Raw genomic sequence first — 14,577 nt, forward strand, 5'->3', positions numbered from 1 at the left:
CCTTCGCCCGGTCTAACCAACCTGTCGATGACCATGGCACAAAGTCACTATTGAGGGCTGAATATCAGCTCCTCAATGACGTGATAGGTCGAAGCATCTTAAGAAGAGATGTGACGAATACCTACTGTACCGCATCTTTCAATATGATGGCTGCCATCACCACCGGGACACCGGTTAATTGGTCAAGAGTACTGTTCGACGTTCTAATCTGGATGATTAGCGTTCGAACAGTCGGCCTCGTTCCTCAACTGAGCTGTCTGCTTCTTGAGCTTGGCGTACCGACCTGTCCGGGCGAAGGTCTGAATCAAGCTCAAGTGCTAACCAAGGAAGTAACCGACTCCTTCTATGAGCGGTTTGAGAAGGATTGGAAGAGGAGGAACCGTCGCAACAACCCCAACGGTGCGGTCACCTCAAGCGGTTATTAGGTCACTCCTTCCTACATCCGGTCATTTTGCTGCACGCACCGGGTGTATCTTTGTTCAACATCCCTATGATCATTTCGGCTTTATCTATGTCTTCTTCGGTTTTAGACTAAGTTATCTTCGGTTTGTGTCGGTTACTTCTCAGTTTGTTGTTGCATGGGTCATTAATGGAAAGTAATATTTAATTAATGAGGTAACCCCCAACTACATGAGCAATCAATACCCAACTAACTTGGTTACTTTTCAACCAAATCCCACCTTGAGCTCCGCAATTAATTAAAAGTAACTCCTTCCCAATGCGTTTTGGAAACATAAATATTCTCTTCCTTAATGAGACAAAACTGACATTCAATGCTAATATTTTGCCTCCAAAACCGAACCTATATAAAGGGCTATCCCCTAATCAACTCAACACATCCTAAACACAAAACTCTCTTGAAATCTCTTGAACTCTCTCTCTCTCTTAGCAAAAGTAAGAATCATGCCAAGTCGAACCTTAGGAAACTTTTTGAACGTCAACTTCGAATCATGTATGGAACATTGGGACGTAGAAACAAAGGAGATCATGTTTGAATCTCTCATTGACAACGGACTTCGAACCTTTCTCGAAGAATCCGGTCCCATACTGATTGAGTATGTTAAGACCTTCTTCAGAAGCGCTTGCATCAGGGGCAACTATATCGTCTCTACGGTGAGAGACCATACTTTCTGGCTTGATGAAGCCGAATTTGCCTACATGTTCAACTTGCCCACATAAGGGTTTTTTGACTTTCCAACCTAGGTGGGAAGTACGGCAGCCGACCATGCACTGTTCTTCTCTAGAACCGATGTTCCGGTGGAAAACCATGGGTTAAAAACCCGCCTTGCTCATCACATCCAACTCCTTCTTGAGATTGTGACTCGCTCTATTATCTGTCAATCCCCGAACCAGCGCTACTCCAAGAAAACATACGACATAATGACCCATATTGTTAGCAATACGACCATCAATTGGTCAACGGTCATCTTTCAGAACCTGAAAAATATGGTGCTAACCAAGAAAGGTCTCGGTTATGCTCCTCATATCAGCCGACTTATTCTTAAATACCGCCCAGAATTTGGACCGGGCACACCGGCATCTCCTTCGAACATTCTTGACATGGATGGGGTGGAAGAAAGGTTTTCTAGGGTAGTTATTACTTAAGTTATATCTTTCCATCTTATGTATGTCTATTTTAACACCGATCCATCTTTCGGTTTCTATCCTGTAACGCCTCTTCAATATAATTCTATTTCAGTCTAAATAACCGGGTCAATATAATAATCAGAACATCTATCTAAGTAACCAGTTAATATTGCAAAGTAACCGCGTTCTTATCCGGTCCCCAAAAGAACCGCCTAATCAAGAGTTGTAAAAAACTCAGAACACTCATCTAAATAACCGGTTATATCAATAGACAAAACACCGCAGCATCGCGACTTACATCTCACTTCATCAAAAGAGGGATTGCGTCATCAAAATCAAAATCGAAAATTTTGAAGGGAAATTTCCCGCCCGAAATTTCCCGCTCAAACTTCCCACCTCTTGGTTTACCGCCCATTGAATTGGCGCCTTCTCGATTACCGCCGTTTGGATTACCGCCTTTTGGCTTCCCGCCCACGGTTTGCCGCCTCTTTGGGTTGGAGGGAAAACTCCCGCCAAGAGTTGATGGGACGGTTGAGTTTCCAAACCGCGCCTATATAAGGAGTCCTTGGGTATTTCACTTCACTCCTACGCGAATCAGCTTTCTCTCTCTAAGCTCTCAAAATCTCTCAGCGGCTATTCTCTTGTCTTCTCAAACCCTCTCAATCATCTAAGATGGGTCGAGGCTCGGCTTTGTTCAAACACATGATTCAGGTGGATTTCGAGGAAATCCGACAAAAGGGCACGCCTGCAGCAAAGGAAGTCATTAAACGGGTAACCGAAGCAGGACTTGAGTATTTTCTCGGCGGTCCCTTTATTTTATATAGAGAAGCGGTTGAAGAATTCTTCAACACCGCAACTCTATCTGGCGACAAGATTACCGCGACTGTTAGCGGTACTGAATTCGAGATAACCGAAGAATCGGTTGCGGAGAGCCTGCGCCTTCCAACAGACGGCCGAGATGCCTTGTTGGATCTAGAACCAACAACGTTCGAGGCAGCCTGCCAGATTCTCTCAGCAACCAAGGAACCGGTGAAAGTATCCGGTAAGAAAGCGACACTACAACCGGAGTACATACCGCTTTGTGACATCTTCACAAAGTCGGTTCAGACGAGAGGTGGAAATTACAACAGCCTCACCAAGGCCAAGATCGAGATGCTAGTCGGTTTGATAGAAGGTACGAAAGTCATCTGGGCGAAAAAAGTATTCCACAACTTGAAAGACATGGTGAATCCGGACTCCGCACGGTCATGGGGATACGCCATCCCTCTTGGAAAAATCTTGCTCCATCATCACATCAACACCGGTCCTGGTGTCATTATCCCATCAAGAAGGTTAATAAGATCCAAACATTTCCTGGAGAGGAAGCAGCCGGCCCCCGGTTCCACAGGTGGCCGAAAGAAGAAACTTGCCGCCAAGAAACCGGCCCCAGCAAAAGAAAAGTCCGGAAGCAAGGACAAGGAGAAGATAGTATTCTCGGATGAGGAAGAATCGGCTTCCACGTCTGACCGAACCGAGTCACAGAAAACCGATGAACATCCTTCCGATAGAGAAGGACCAAATGAAGAAGAACATTCGGGTACAAGCCCTGATAACACCGGTGCGGGCGCAAGTCTTGAGAACGTCGAGGCCGGTGGAGACAGCAGTGAGGAGGAGGAGGCTACCCCTGATGACGACCAGAAGAAGGCCGATATTATAGCGCGCCGAATCCTGGAGGAAGTTGAACTGAGAGTTCGAGCGGTTGGTGCATTATACCGGGAATGGCACGAGTACCGATGCGACAAACTCTTAAAGCACATGCTACCGGGCCTAACCGATGAACAATGCTTCAGTAGGCTGAAGGAGATAGAGGAAACCGCTCTAAGCCTCACAAACGCCGAAACTCTTCACGAAGCCATGGACCGATGCGCCATCGTAAGACCGCGCGCTCGGCTACAAAAGTTAAACGCACGTATCCGGAAGCTTAAGGAAAGGTACGTCGAGGGAACACCGATAGCTAACCTGCAGCTCTTGGTGTTAGAAAAGCTTGAGATAGCGAAAGGAGAATTCGCTGAAGAAATCGATCGGCTTGAGGCGGTGTTCAGACAGAGAGAAAAACAGCACTTACCAGCTCCTGAGACCAGTAACGGTCAGAACCGAAGTGCAACACCTCCTCTAGCGGATCTGGTGACAAATGAAACCGATGAAAGGAAGGGGACTCCTCTCACCGGACAACTTGAAATTGAACAACCTGGGGTTTCTGAACCAGGCGTCACAGAAGAAAGGGTCAAGACCCTTATTCAAGAGTTTGCCGACTCCACGTTTCAACCGCTACAGGAGAAAATCAAGAAAACCATGTGCCTGGCACTCCGGTTCGCCGAAAAGACGAGGGATGATCAGGTAAAGGCAGAGAACCGGATCACAGCCATCGAAGCTGACTACCGGGACGAAACGGTTTTGTGCAACAATCAAATTCGGCGAACCAAGGACTTGGAAGAAAAGACCTCAAGGATAGAGGATGACTTAGATCGGCTTGAAAGGGAAACCGAGCAACGCTTAACAGAGGTCACTAAGGACCTAGTCGGCTCGACACTTGACAGGGTCTCAGATCTGGACAAGAAAAATGCGAGCCTTGAAGACCGCAACGACAAGCTCGAAGTCGACCTCAGGGCGCTCACCGCACAGGTAGATGAATTAATCAAGGCCAAGATGAATGCTGATACAGCGGTTGAGGAGGCAAACGCCCGAGCGGCTAAGGAAGTCCAGGATGCGCTGGACGAAGAAACGCGGAGAGAAAAGGAGACACCACGACTTTCTGAGGAGGAAATAGCCGAGCGCGAACGAATGGAAATGACTAAGTATCCGGGACTGGCAAAGTCCATAGCCGCTCAAGCTGCGGAGGATGCAGAGCGGTTAAATACTGAAAGACAAAGACTTGATGAATTTGCAACCGCTCACAAGAAGAAAAAGGCGGCCCCTTCATCTTCGGTTCCGGCAAAACGGAAAAGGAAAACATCAAAGAAGGCTCAAGTAGCCGGGCTGCTGGAAAGGATAACTGAAACGGTTATTGAAAATCAACCGGACCCGGCTACTCACACCGAAGATGAAGATGAAGAGCAACTAGAGCGGCGTTCTACAAGACAGCGAGTCTCCGATACGGTTCCAATCAGCACAGTTGGTCAACCGCAAGCTGGAGGCTCATCCTCAAGACCGGATAAGAAAAAGCCGACCAAGGATATGATGGACGTCTTCAGTTTCTCCGACTCAGAATAGGGGCTCATTTTCCTTAAACTATGTTTATTTCAGTGTCTATATAATATTTTCGGTTATTTCTCTATATATAAAGTTGTTTTTGAAACCGGTCTATACTTGCAAACTTACATAGTTTTGATAATTTTAAATAAAATAAACAAAAAGGGAGAACTTGATAAGATAAAAGATAATAAACTTTCCAAAATTTTTCTCAAAATCTTTCCAAATTTTTCGAAAAATTCTCCCAAGTGAGTTTCAAAAATCCGGTCAAACAAAGAACCGGCCTACGTTTGCAAACTTACATAGTTTTGATAATTTTAAATAAAATAATCAAAAAGGGAGAAATTGCTAGATAAAATTAGACCAGTTCACAAAACTTAACATAAATAAACCTTCCATGCAGGAACAGGAAACCGGACCGGTCAAACAAATAAACCGGTTAAGAAGATTAACCGGTCAAGATAATAAACCGACCAGGAACATTCGGAACATGACCGCACAATGAAACGATCGGCCAGAACTAAAAACCGGAAAGATCAGAAAGCCGATCAGCCACAAGGCAAAGGAATAACCGGAAGCTGTCCGGTTAAACCAATCACACCGGAAGCCATTCGGTTAAGTCAAATGACCGACCATCATAAGAAGTTACTTTGGGTATCTGTTGAGAATGATATCAAAGGAACAGACTGGACATTTCCATATCCATACAAGTCTGAGGAAAATCTGCAGGCTGCAGAAGACAGTCCTACAGGATCTTTCCACTTTCAAGATAAATCAGAGGCAATCTTCCAAGTACAGACAACTGTATAACCAACAGTTACCACATTGAGTAAAAGACAAACCTAGCAGGTTTGTCTTACACACCGGAAGAACAGACTGCAAAGTCTGTAGAGTTGACCGCCAGGTCTGAAAAGATGACCGCAGGGTCTGAATCACTGAACCTCTGCTCAGCCAATCAGATTCAAGAAAGCAAAATATGACCGTTGGCATATTTCACCTATAAAAGGAGCAGCTGAAGAAGAGTAAAGGTGGGACACAATGAACAATTAATTTACAAGTAATAAGAGTGTGTTCTCTCTCTAGAAAAGCTTAATTGCTAAGTTAAAGTGTGTATTTACAATTTCTGTGTAAATTGTACGTGTGTTATCGAGCAGGAAATAAGTCTCGATCGGATTGAATTTGTATTCCTTAACGAATATCCTTCTCGCAGTTTCGAGAGGAAGGGGTGACGTAGGAGTTTTATCTCCGAACATCCATAAAAACCTTTCTTGTTATTTACTTTCCGCCTGATTTACTTTATAACCGAGCTGTACTAACCGACCTACACCGTTTTGACCGACTCTACACTATCTAAACCGAATTATCAAGTTACAAAAACCGACCCATCAATTTCCAAACCTGTCCTATTCAAAACCGGTTCTGCCTATCTTGTGAGTGTGCTGCTTCAACCTAAAACAAACCTCTTCCGCGCTTGAACCTGGTTCAAGGGTTTGTGACAGTTTGTGTAGTATTGAAACCCCGGTGTTAATCTCTAACCGGATTAATCACCACCCTTTGAGTGAGACGCGCTAACCGGCCCAACCCCGGTCCTCCAGCGGCGACCTAGATCCTAACAGTTTTAGTGCGCAAGGGAATGGAATATTCGTTTATCGTTTTGCATGTTAGAGTAGAGATTTGGTTGTGCATTTTGTCGTATTGCAATTTACGAGTGCTCAATTACTTGACTTAGCTGATAAGAATTCAACTGATTTGGAACTTAGTTGATAGCGAGCTCTACTGATGAGCTACTCTACTGATAACGAACTCAACTATTGATCAGCTCAGCTGCTAGCGAACTCCGTTGATGGCGAGCTCTGTTGATGATCAACTTTGTTGATGAGCTACTCTGCTGATAGCGAACTCAATTGTTGATCAGCTTAATTTCAAGAGAACTCTGTTGTTTGAGAAACTCTACTGACAGCGAACTCTGTTGTTTGAGCAACTCTACTACCATCGAACTCTTCTGTTTGAGCAACTCTACTGCTAGCGAATGTTCAGCTGATGGCAACTCTGCTGTTAGCGAGATTTCAGCTGAAGGCAACTCTGCTGTTAGCAAGTCTTTGATTTTACTTGTGCATTAACACATTGTTAAACTCAATTTTATTCAATTATGAAAACTATGTGTGTTCATTTTAATTATCTTAAGTTTATTTTAATCAATTAAAATGTTTTTCATAATTCAACTTAATTTAACTATTTTCCCCTTTAACTTAATTTAACATAATTAAAAGAAAACGTTATATAACCAATTTTTCAAAAAACCAAGATTTTATAAAATAGAGAATGTTTTTAATGAGTACGAAAGACATAGCTAAAAAGAGACTTTAGTCAATAATACGTTTGTATACGTATAATTTTTATTTATTTTAAAGTAAAAATAAATTAGCGACTTTTTATCAAATAAATATTCTTTTAAATTAAATATTTTTAATTAATTTAAATATAAATTCATTTAATCAAAATTTAATTTAATTATTTTTAAATTTAAAAGATTATTCAAAATTTGATCAAAATTAATTATTGTTATAATTAATTTTAAAAGTAGGACATATTTGTATAAATCTTTTTAAATAATATTTTATAAAAAAAATATTTTTAACACGTAAATTCATTTTAAAATTTCTCGAATTTCGAAATTTTTCGAGGATAAGAGTTTTACTGGCATTAAAAATTGGTTAAAGATTTATTAAAAATATAAACTATGGAATTAGAGAGTGAAAATGAGTGTTTAAAGAAATAAAAAATAATTTATAATTTGATGTGCTTGATTGGTCTTTACCAAATGATAATAATTTATAAAATATTTTATATAATAAGATATTGTATTCAATTCAATATATTTTATGAACAGAAAAATATCATAAAAATGACAAATTCATACCAACTAATTGTATAATAAACTTAAGAAGTAAAAAAAATTAATAATTATTTTTTTGTTTTATATATTTCTCTTAAATTAAGTTTTTGATATATTTTATTCTAACTTATTTGAATTGTATAATATAATTTTGATAGAAAATTATAAGAAGTCATGTTCTTTCAATTAATTGAAATAACAATATTAAAAGAATAAAATAGTGATAGCTTTGATGGGAGGGCCCTAGCAGGTGGTGAGTGCTGAGTCTGCTGACCTTCTTCCCTCTTTCTCTCCCCCCATATGCATTTGCAGGCCATTGTGTGTCCGACCAAGTTTTACGCTTCATTCATAACCTAACGCTGTGTCGATACAGATACAGATACAGAGATGGCTCGGCAGGCCTCCAAACTTATCGCTAACTTGTCTTCGGCGCTTTCCCCCAAGCCAACTTCATCATTTTCTTCGACTTCTTCTTACGCTTATGCGTTGTTACAATCTCGGAACTTTGCCGCCGCGCCTCCTCCTCCTCCTTCCGTCTTTGTTGACAAGAATACCCGTGTCATTTGCCAAGGTATCACCGGCAAGAATGGAACTTTCCACACCGAGCAAGCCATCGAGTACGGCACTAAAATGGTAAGCAAGATTTGTTTGTTTGAGATCCTTGGGACTATAAACATGATTTATCTTTGTTTTGACTGAAATTTGATTCTTAATCTGTATGTCGTCTCGATCGCAAATTGCTTGCTTTAAACCATTAGATCGTCACTTTCATCAGCTCAGTTTCACTTGTTCCAATATCACACACGAGACAATGATCATATCCTGGATCGTAATCTGTTATTATCATGCGTGCTCATTAGTGGTTTGTATGCTGCTTAATGATCTCCAGCTTGAGAAGGTCAATTTTGGAAGATAAAAAGTTGAGCTTTTGGCGTATGATTGGCTGATCTGATCCTTAATTCACTGCTTACTTTCATTTTTTAAATTGGTTGCTTAACTACTTGCAACTCACAATTCTCAACATCTGATCCTGATAAATTTTTTTTTGCGGACCTTGAATCTTCATGCTGCTTTTCTTTCCCTTTTTTTATTTTATTTTATTTTACTTCTTCCCATTATCATGGATCTTTGTAAATATGTTTTTTTCCCCTTTGTGTAATCCAGTATCTGAGATGTTTGAACTCACTTTCAATTGGTGGTGAGTAACTTTCTAAAAAGCAAGGGCTGACATGGAAGTGTTTTCGTTTAATTAGTTTCTTTACTGAATTTGCACCATGATTTTCCCAAGACATGTTGCAAGCGACTGATTCTTTTTTTCCTGTGTATGCATTCCTTTTGTTTTATTCTCTAGGTTGGTGGTGTAACACCAAAGAAGGGTGGAACAGAACATCTTGGACTCCCTGTTTTCAACTCCGTGGCTGAGGCAAAAGCTGAGACCAAGGCTAATGCTACTGTGATTTATGTTCCTCCTCCGTTTGCTGCAGCAGCCATCATGGAGGCACTGGAGGCTGAATTAGATTTGATTGTGTGTATCACTGAAGGAATTCCTCAGCATGACATGGTAAATTTCTTTACCTGACACTCTGCACCAACATCCATAAAACCCAAATGGCCATAATTCCAAACAAACAGAAGAAAATAACTTAAAAATCTGCTTGTGTAATCTATTGAATTGGATTGATGTCTTTATGTTAGATAATTCTAGGAATATGAAATTTCAGAAAGTGTTCATTAATTTATACTTGCTTATGCTTTACTCCTGTATACAAAAGGATATAATATTTTAGGGTTTGTGTGAACAAATATTTTTCACGAATTTGAAATGTATCTTGAATGAAAAGGGTCTTCTATCCTGACAGTTAACCACTTCAGAAAAAACTTTTTTGCAATATTAGTATTTGTTTTGTTACTTTATTTGATCATTATATGATCTTCTCAACATATGGTTTGTGTTTATCACATTCATAGGTAAAGGTCAAGGCTGCTCTTAACCAACAGTCAAAAACACGGCTTATTGGTCCAAACTGCCCTGGTATTATAAAACCTGGAGAATGCAAAATTGGAATCATGCCCGGTTATATTCATAAACCAGGGCGTATAGGAATTGTTTCTCGATCTGGCACACTGACGTATGAAGCGGTAAGGCACGCTTTTGTTCCTGTACCTGTATTTGTAAAATGTGAAGATATGTAATGTTTCGGTTTGTTATTTTTCAACACTTTAGGCGGACCCATAAATTCCATGTGGTCAAAATTCTAAGCTTGGAATGCTGATTCTGTTTTGTTTTTGTTTTTTGCAAAAGCAGAGTGCTATATAGTTTTAAGTACTTCACAGACGGATGTTAGAAGTTGGAAGCTCTATGTCATATTATCCGGGTTTGCTTTTGTATATTAGGTTCAAGTTGCGTCTAAAGATAAAACCTTACATTCTTGTTGACATAGAATGTGATATAAGTGAGTTAGGCCTTACATTCTTGTTGACATAGAATGTGATATAAGTGAGTTATGCCGCATTAAGGTGATGGGATCATTAAATGATGAATGTTGATGATGAATTTGGTTGGCAACATTAATAATGATCCTATTTGGAAACTAGTATTTTATCACAATCTCATCCACAATTATGATCTCATTGGAAATCGGCAAATCGCCAAAGTTAAATTTGAAAGTGTTTTTTAATTTCTTTCATTTGGTATAATTGTTTTTGGTATTATGATGAGATTATTTTGTGTATCATGTTCCAGACAGATTATAGTGTCTTTTGTTGTTTCATTTAGTATAAAATTTATTTTCTACACTATGACCCAAACTATAGTGTTAACTTTTTGCTTCATTTGGTATAGAGAATTTTATTTTTCAATCAAGATTAGATTACATTCTTTATCATTGTGATTTTGTACGAACCTTGCAATTGTAGATTTTTACGATCATGATCAACATGTTTTTTGTTTTCAAAAAAACAGCCCAATGAGTATATCATTTGTATCTTGATTTTCCACAAATTCATAAAAGTTTTAATAATTATCTGTCATGGTTGGTTTGACATAGAAATGCGTATGCAATCTGTACTGAACTATTTCCTTCCACGCCTTAATTATGAGAATGACAAAGGCAGTTGAGGATCTCCCTTGCACTTAATGTATGTCTTGACTTTAATTATGACTTGGTTTGACCTGTCTTGATGTTGTTTCCTGAGCTTATTGTATATCTATATCGTCTTCTTATCAATTTGTCATTAAACTTGTCTTTATCTCGAGGAATGTGATTAAATATCTTAGACTTAATCATATTTTGTGTAGGTTTTCCAAACAACGCAAGTTGGTTTGGGACAATCCACCTGTGTTGGAATTGGTGGGGATCCTTTTAATGGGACAAATTTTGTTGATTGCATTGAAAAGTTCCTTGTTGACTCTCAGACAGAAGGTAGATGATCTTGAGCCTTTCAGATATCATGGAAATATTCCATATACGGTTAAAGATTATTGCATTTTGGTGGAATCGTCATTCAACTTTATTTTATTTGTTTTCTTGGTAGATTAAATGAATCATTGGTTGAGTGCAATCATGAAATAAAGGAAGATCTGAGATGAACTAATGTAATCACAAGGCAAAGAAGGATTAAAGTGAAATAACACAGTGGAATTAGGTTTAGGAATTGTTAAATCATATATATTTTTTAATCTTCATGGATGTGCAATGAAGGCTCAACAAAATTTTCCAGCTAATTCTATCAACTTATTGGATTCTAAATCTTAAGACCATTGAGTCTTGCATAATCAACTTTGCTCAACCAATGATTCTTTGAACATTTCATTTTGCCATTTCATCTCACACGAGCCCTTAAAAGTCTCCTTTATATAACTAAACCATTTCAAACTATTTTCAGTGTCTTCTTGCTAATCTTTTATGGATTTACCATTCCACGTTTATGCTGGTTTATGGTGTGTACTTAATACATTCTCTCTAATTGCACTGTGCTCTGTGGTGGATGCTCATTTGACCCATTCACTTAGGGTGTATTTGATAAAAACTGAAAATTAAGTTTTAAATACTGAATTTTAAGTGTCAAATGAGTTATGATTTTCGAAAATCAATGCTGAATAAATCAAATGATAATATCTAAATTTTAAGTACTTGACATGATAAATTGTGGAACTGACGTGGGAAAGTCATTAATGACTATTTTACATTTATAGTGATGGAATTAATTAATTTAATAGGGGTTAAATTTGACTCTTGGACGCTCTTACCTTATTTTCGTGTTTAGTCATCCATAGCTTGCCAAATTAAGCCTAATTAAGTGATTTTGCGCATTCTCCCTAAATGAAGGCTTACAAATAAACTGGAAGATAAGGAAAAATAGACTCACAATTGATTTAAGATGTAATATTGTTGCAGGAATTGTTCTTATTGGTGAGATAGGTGGTACAGCTGAGGAGGATGCTGCCGCCCTTATAAAGGTTGGTAACATAAAGTGATAGTTGAATTTATAGAACATATAGTAAAATAACATATGTTTGCTCGAGGCATTAAATAATAGCTCAAATCCTGCAATGTGTTTAAAGCTAGTGTTTCCAAAGTTGATCATCCAGATTAGATATCTTACAATAAAATAGTGTTTCCAAATGGTTAAAATATGTAATTGATGATTAGTAAATATGTCTCAAAAAGAGTGTTAATTTTTACATATTGCACCATAGCTTTGTGGAAGCAATCAAAGCTCATTCACCTCCTCTTAATTGCTTCAAGATTGTAACACTGAAGCCACTTTGAGCTCACAATAGCTGCAAAAATTTGAACTTACATGTCAAATTTTGATAATTGGTAAATTGATTTTCATAACAAATGAAACAGGAAAGTGGAACTCAAAAGCCAGTTGTTGGTTTTATTGCTGGACTAACTGCCCCACCTGGACGACGGATGGGTCATGCTGGAGGTACTACTTTGCATCTCCTTTTGTTATTTCATTGTTTGTTGTTCTTCAGTGTAAGCTTTAACATTGTTTTTGATTCATTCTCATGTTGATATCTCAGGATGGCAAATTATTTTCCTTCCTATTTGTTGTATCTTTGGAAAATACTGTGTTTAACATTAAGACTATGTTTGTATACCTAGAATTGGATATAATTTCAAATCTATTTTTGAAAAAAAAAAATATTTGCAAATGATTGAGAATGGAATTGGGTAGAAGAAAATGTAAAAGTTTGAATTCCATTAGAATTGTAATTTTTAAATTATATATGTTTATTTAGACAAGGGTTTTCCCTTGGGAGAGGCTAGTACAACATCTCACTGCCATTATAATTTTAGTTCAAATTTCCACATATCTCAAACAAACCTGGGAACAAAAACTGGATCATAATTCCAATTCATTCCATAAACAAAAGAGTGTACAAGTATTTCAATTTGCATTGTATTTTCATCATGGATATAGTCTGCCTGCCTGATGTGTTAGTTCCTAGTCCATATTTCATCCTTGAACCATTGCTTATAGAATTCTTTTCCTCTCAAATGATTGTTATTATTTCTTAGGAGATTATTAGACATTACTCTTGAAACTTATCTGACCATCTTTGGCTGGAAATATGTATTAGAAGTTGCTTCCACTTAGTTTTGAGAGTGGAAAGAGAGGTCTAACACTAGACTCTCTTTAAGATCTTTGAAAATGTTGTTCGGCATTACAACACATACTAGATTCTTACCAAGTGCATTATTCGTCTCGCCTCTATGTTTTTCGTTATTTTGCTTTTGAGTAGAATTCTGTGGCTACACCCTGTTAATTCTCCAGATCAACTAACATCTAATTGAACAAGAGATATGTTGACTCAATCTTATAAACAAGGATAGAAGTTCATTTTGCTTCCTCAACTTGTGTTCAACTTGTTAGTGGCTCAAATTACTTCACACCGCCAAGTTAATGGTTAATTTCATTTAATTCTAAAATAATCTTTATGCAACTTCTTAATCTCAATTCTTAGTTTTTTTTTCTTTCTGTTTTGAAAGATAATATCGTTGTTAACAAAAAGATGATGACAGGAAGTAATTTGAACTATTTTTAAAGTTGAGGAAGTAAAAACGAGCTTTAGATGCAAGTTCAGCAAAATGAGCTTCTTTTCTATAAATAACTCAATTTATCATGTATGTTGTCGGAATCTGATGATTTTCCTTGCAATCTTTTGTCCTCTGGGTTAATTGCTCCTTTTTACAGCCATTGTATCCGGAGGGAAAGGGACAGCTCAAGGAAAAATAAAGACCCTTAGGGAAGCTGGTGTGACGGTTGTCAAATCTCCTGCAAAAATTGGAACCGCAATGCTTGAGGTATTCAAGCAGAGAGGTCTTGTTTGAGTAATTTTATTTTTTCAATTTCCTATTCTTGGTTATACTTCTGAATCCTAGAAAAAAATGAGCATGGCTCAAATAACCCCCATCTCTTCCATTTGATGGGAGATGTATAATACAACATGCTAAGGGAAATCTCTTTAGTTAATTTATACATTTCTAGCCTCAACCAATCAATAGTTCAAGATATTTACTATTGCTTTTGATGCAACTGCTTTAGAAGAGTCCTATATTGGTATTTTCTAAGCTTTCATTTGAGCTATTTGAAAACAACAGTTTTCTTTGTTTCTTTTATTCTCATCATATTTTAAAAATAATTGTTTGATGATATATTTGCAAATATTTGATTTCTTCTAAAAATAATTTGGGTGTTTCTATATGAGTAACGAAGAACACCAGAAAATGACATTTGCAAATAGGCTCAATGACAATTTTGGGAAACAATTGAGGACCTAAACTCCTTGAACTTCAAATACTCAGTGGTTGAATAGTCAATAAAATAGGTAAATATCCTTTTAAAATACCCAT

At 37.9% G+C, this 14,577-nt stretch overlaps 1 protein-coding gene across 1 annotated transcript; it reads left to right on the forward strand.

Annotated features, from left to right (window-relative positions):
- The first annotated feature begins 7,990 nt into the window (after nucleotides 1-7,990).
- Nucleotides 7,991-14,337, forward strand: LOC124914946 (succinate--CoA ligase [ADP-forming] subunit alpha-1, mitochondrial-like). The gene is made up of 7 exons (XM_047455577.1): nucleotides 7,991-8,344; nucleotides 9,063-9,272; nucleotides 9,680-9,850; nucleotides 11,010-11,133; nucleotides 12,109-12,170; nucleotides 12,565-12,646; nucleotides 13,919-14,337. Exons 1-7 carry the CDS (start codon nucleotides 8,099-8,101, stop codon nucleotides 14,053-14,055), a joined length of 1,032 nt encoding a protein of 343 aa, XP_047311533.1. The 5' UTR covers nucleotides 7,991-8,098; the 3' UTR covers nucleotides 14,056-14,337.
- The last annotated feature ends 240 nt before the right edge of the window (nucleotides 14,338-14,577 follow it).

This window comes from Impatiens glandulifera, chromosome 9 (genome assembly GCF_907164915.1).
Source record: "Impatiens glandulifera chromosome 9, dImpGla2.1, whole genome shotgun sequence".
Classification (NCBI taxonomy): domain Eukaryota; kingdom Viridiplantae; phylum Streptophyta; class Magnoliopsida; order Ericales; family Balsaminaceae; genus Impatiens; species Impatiens glandulifera.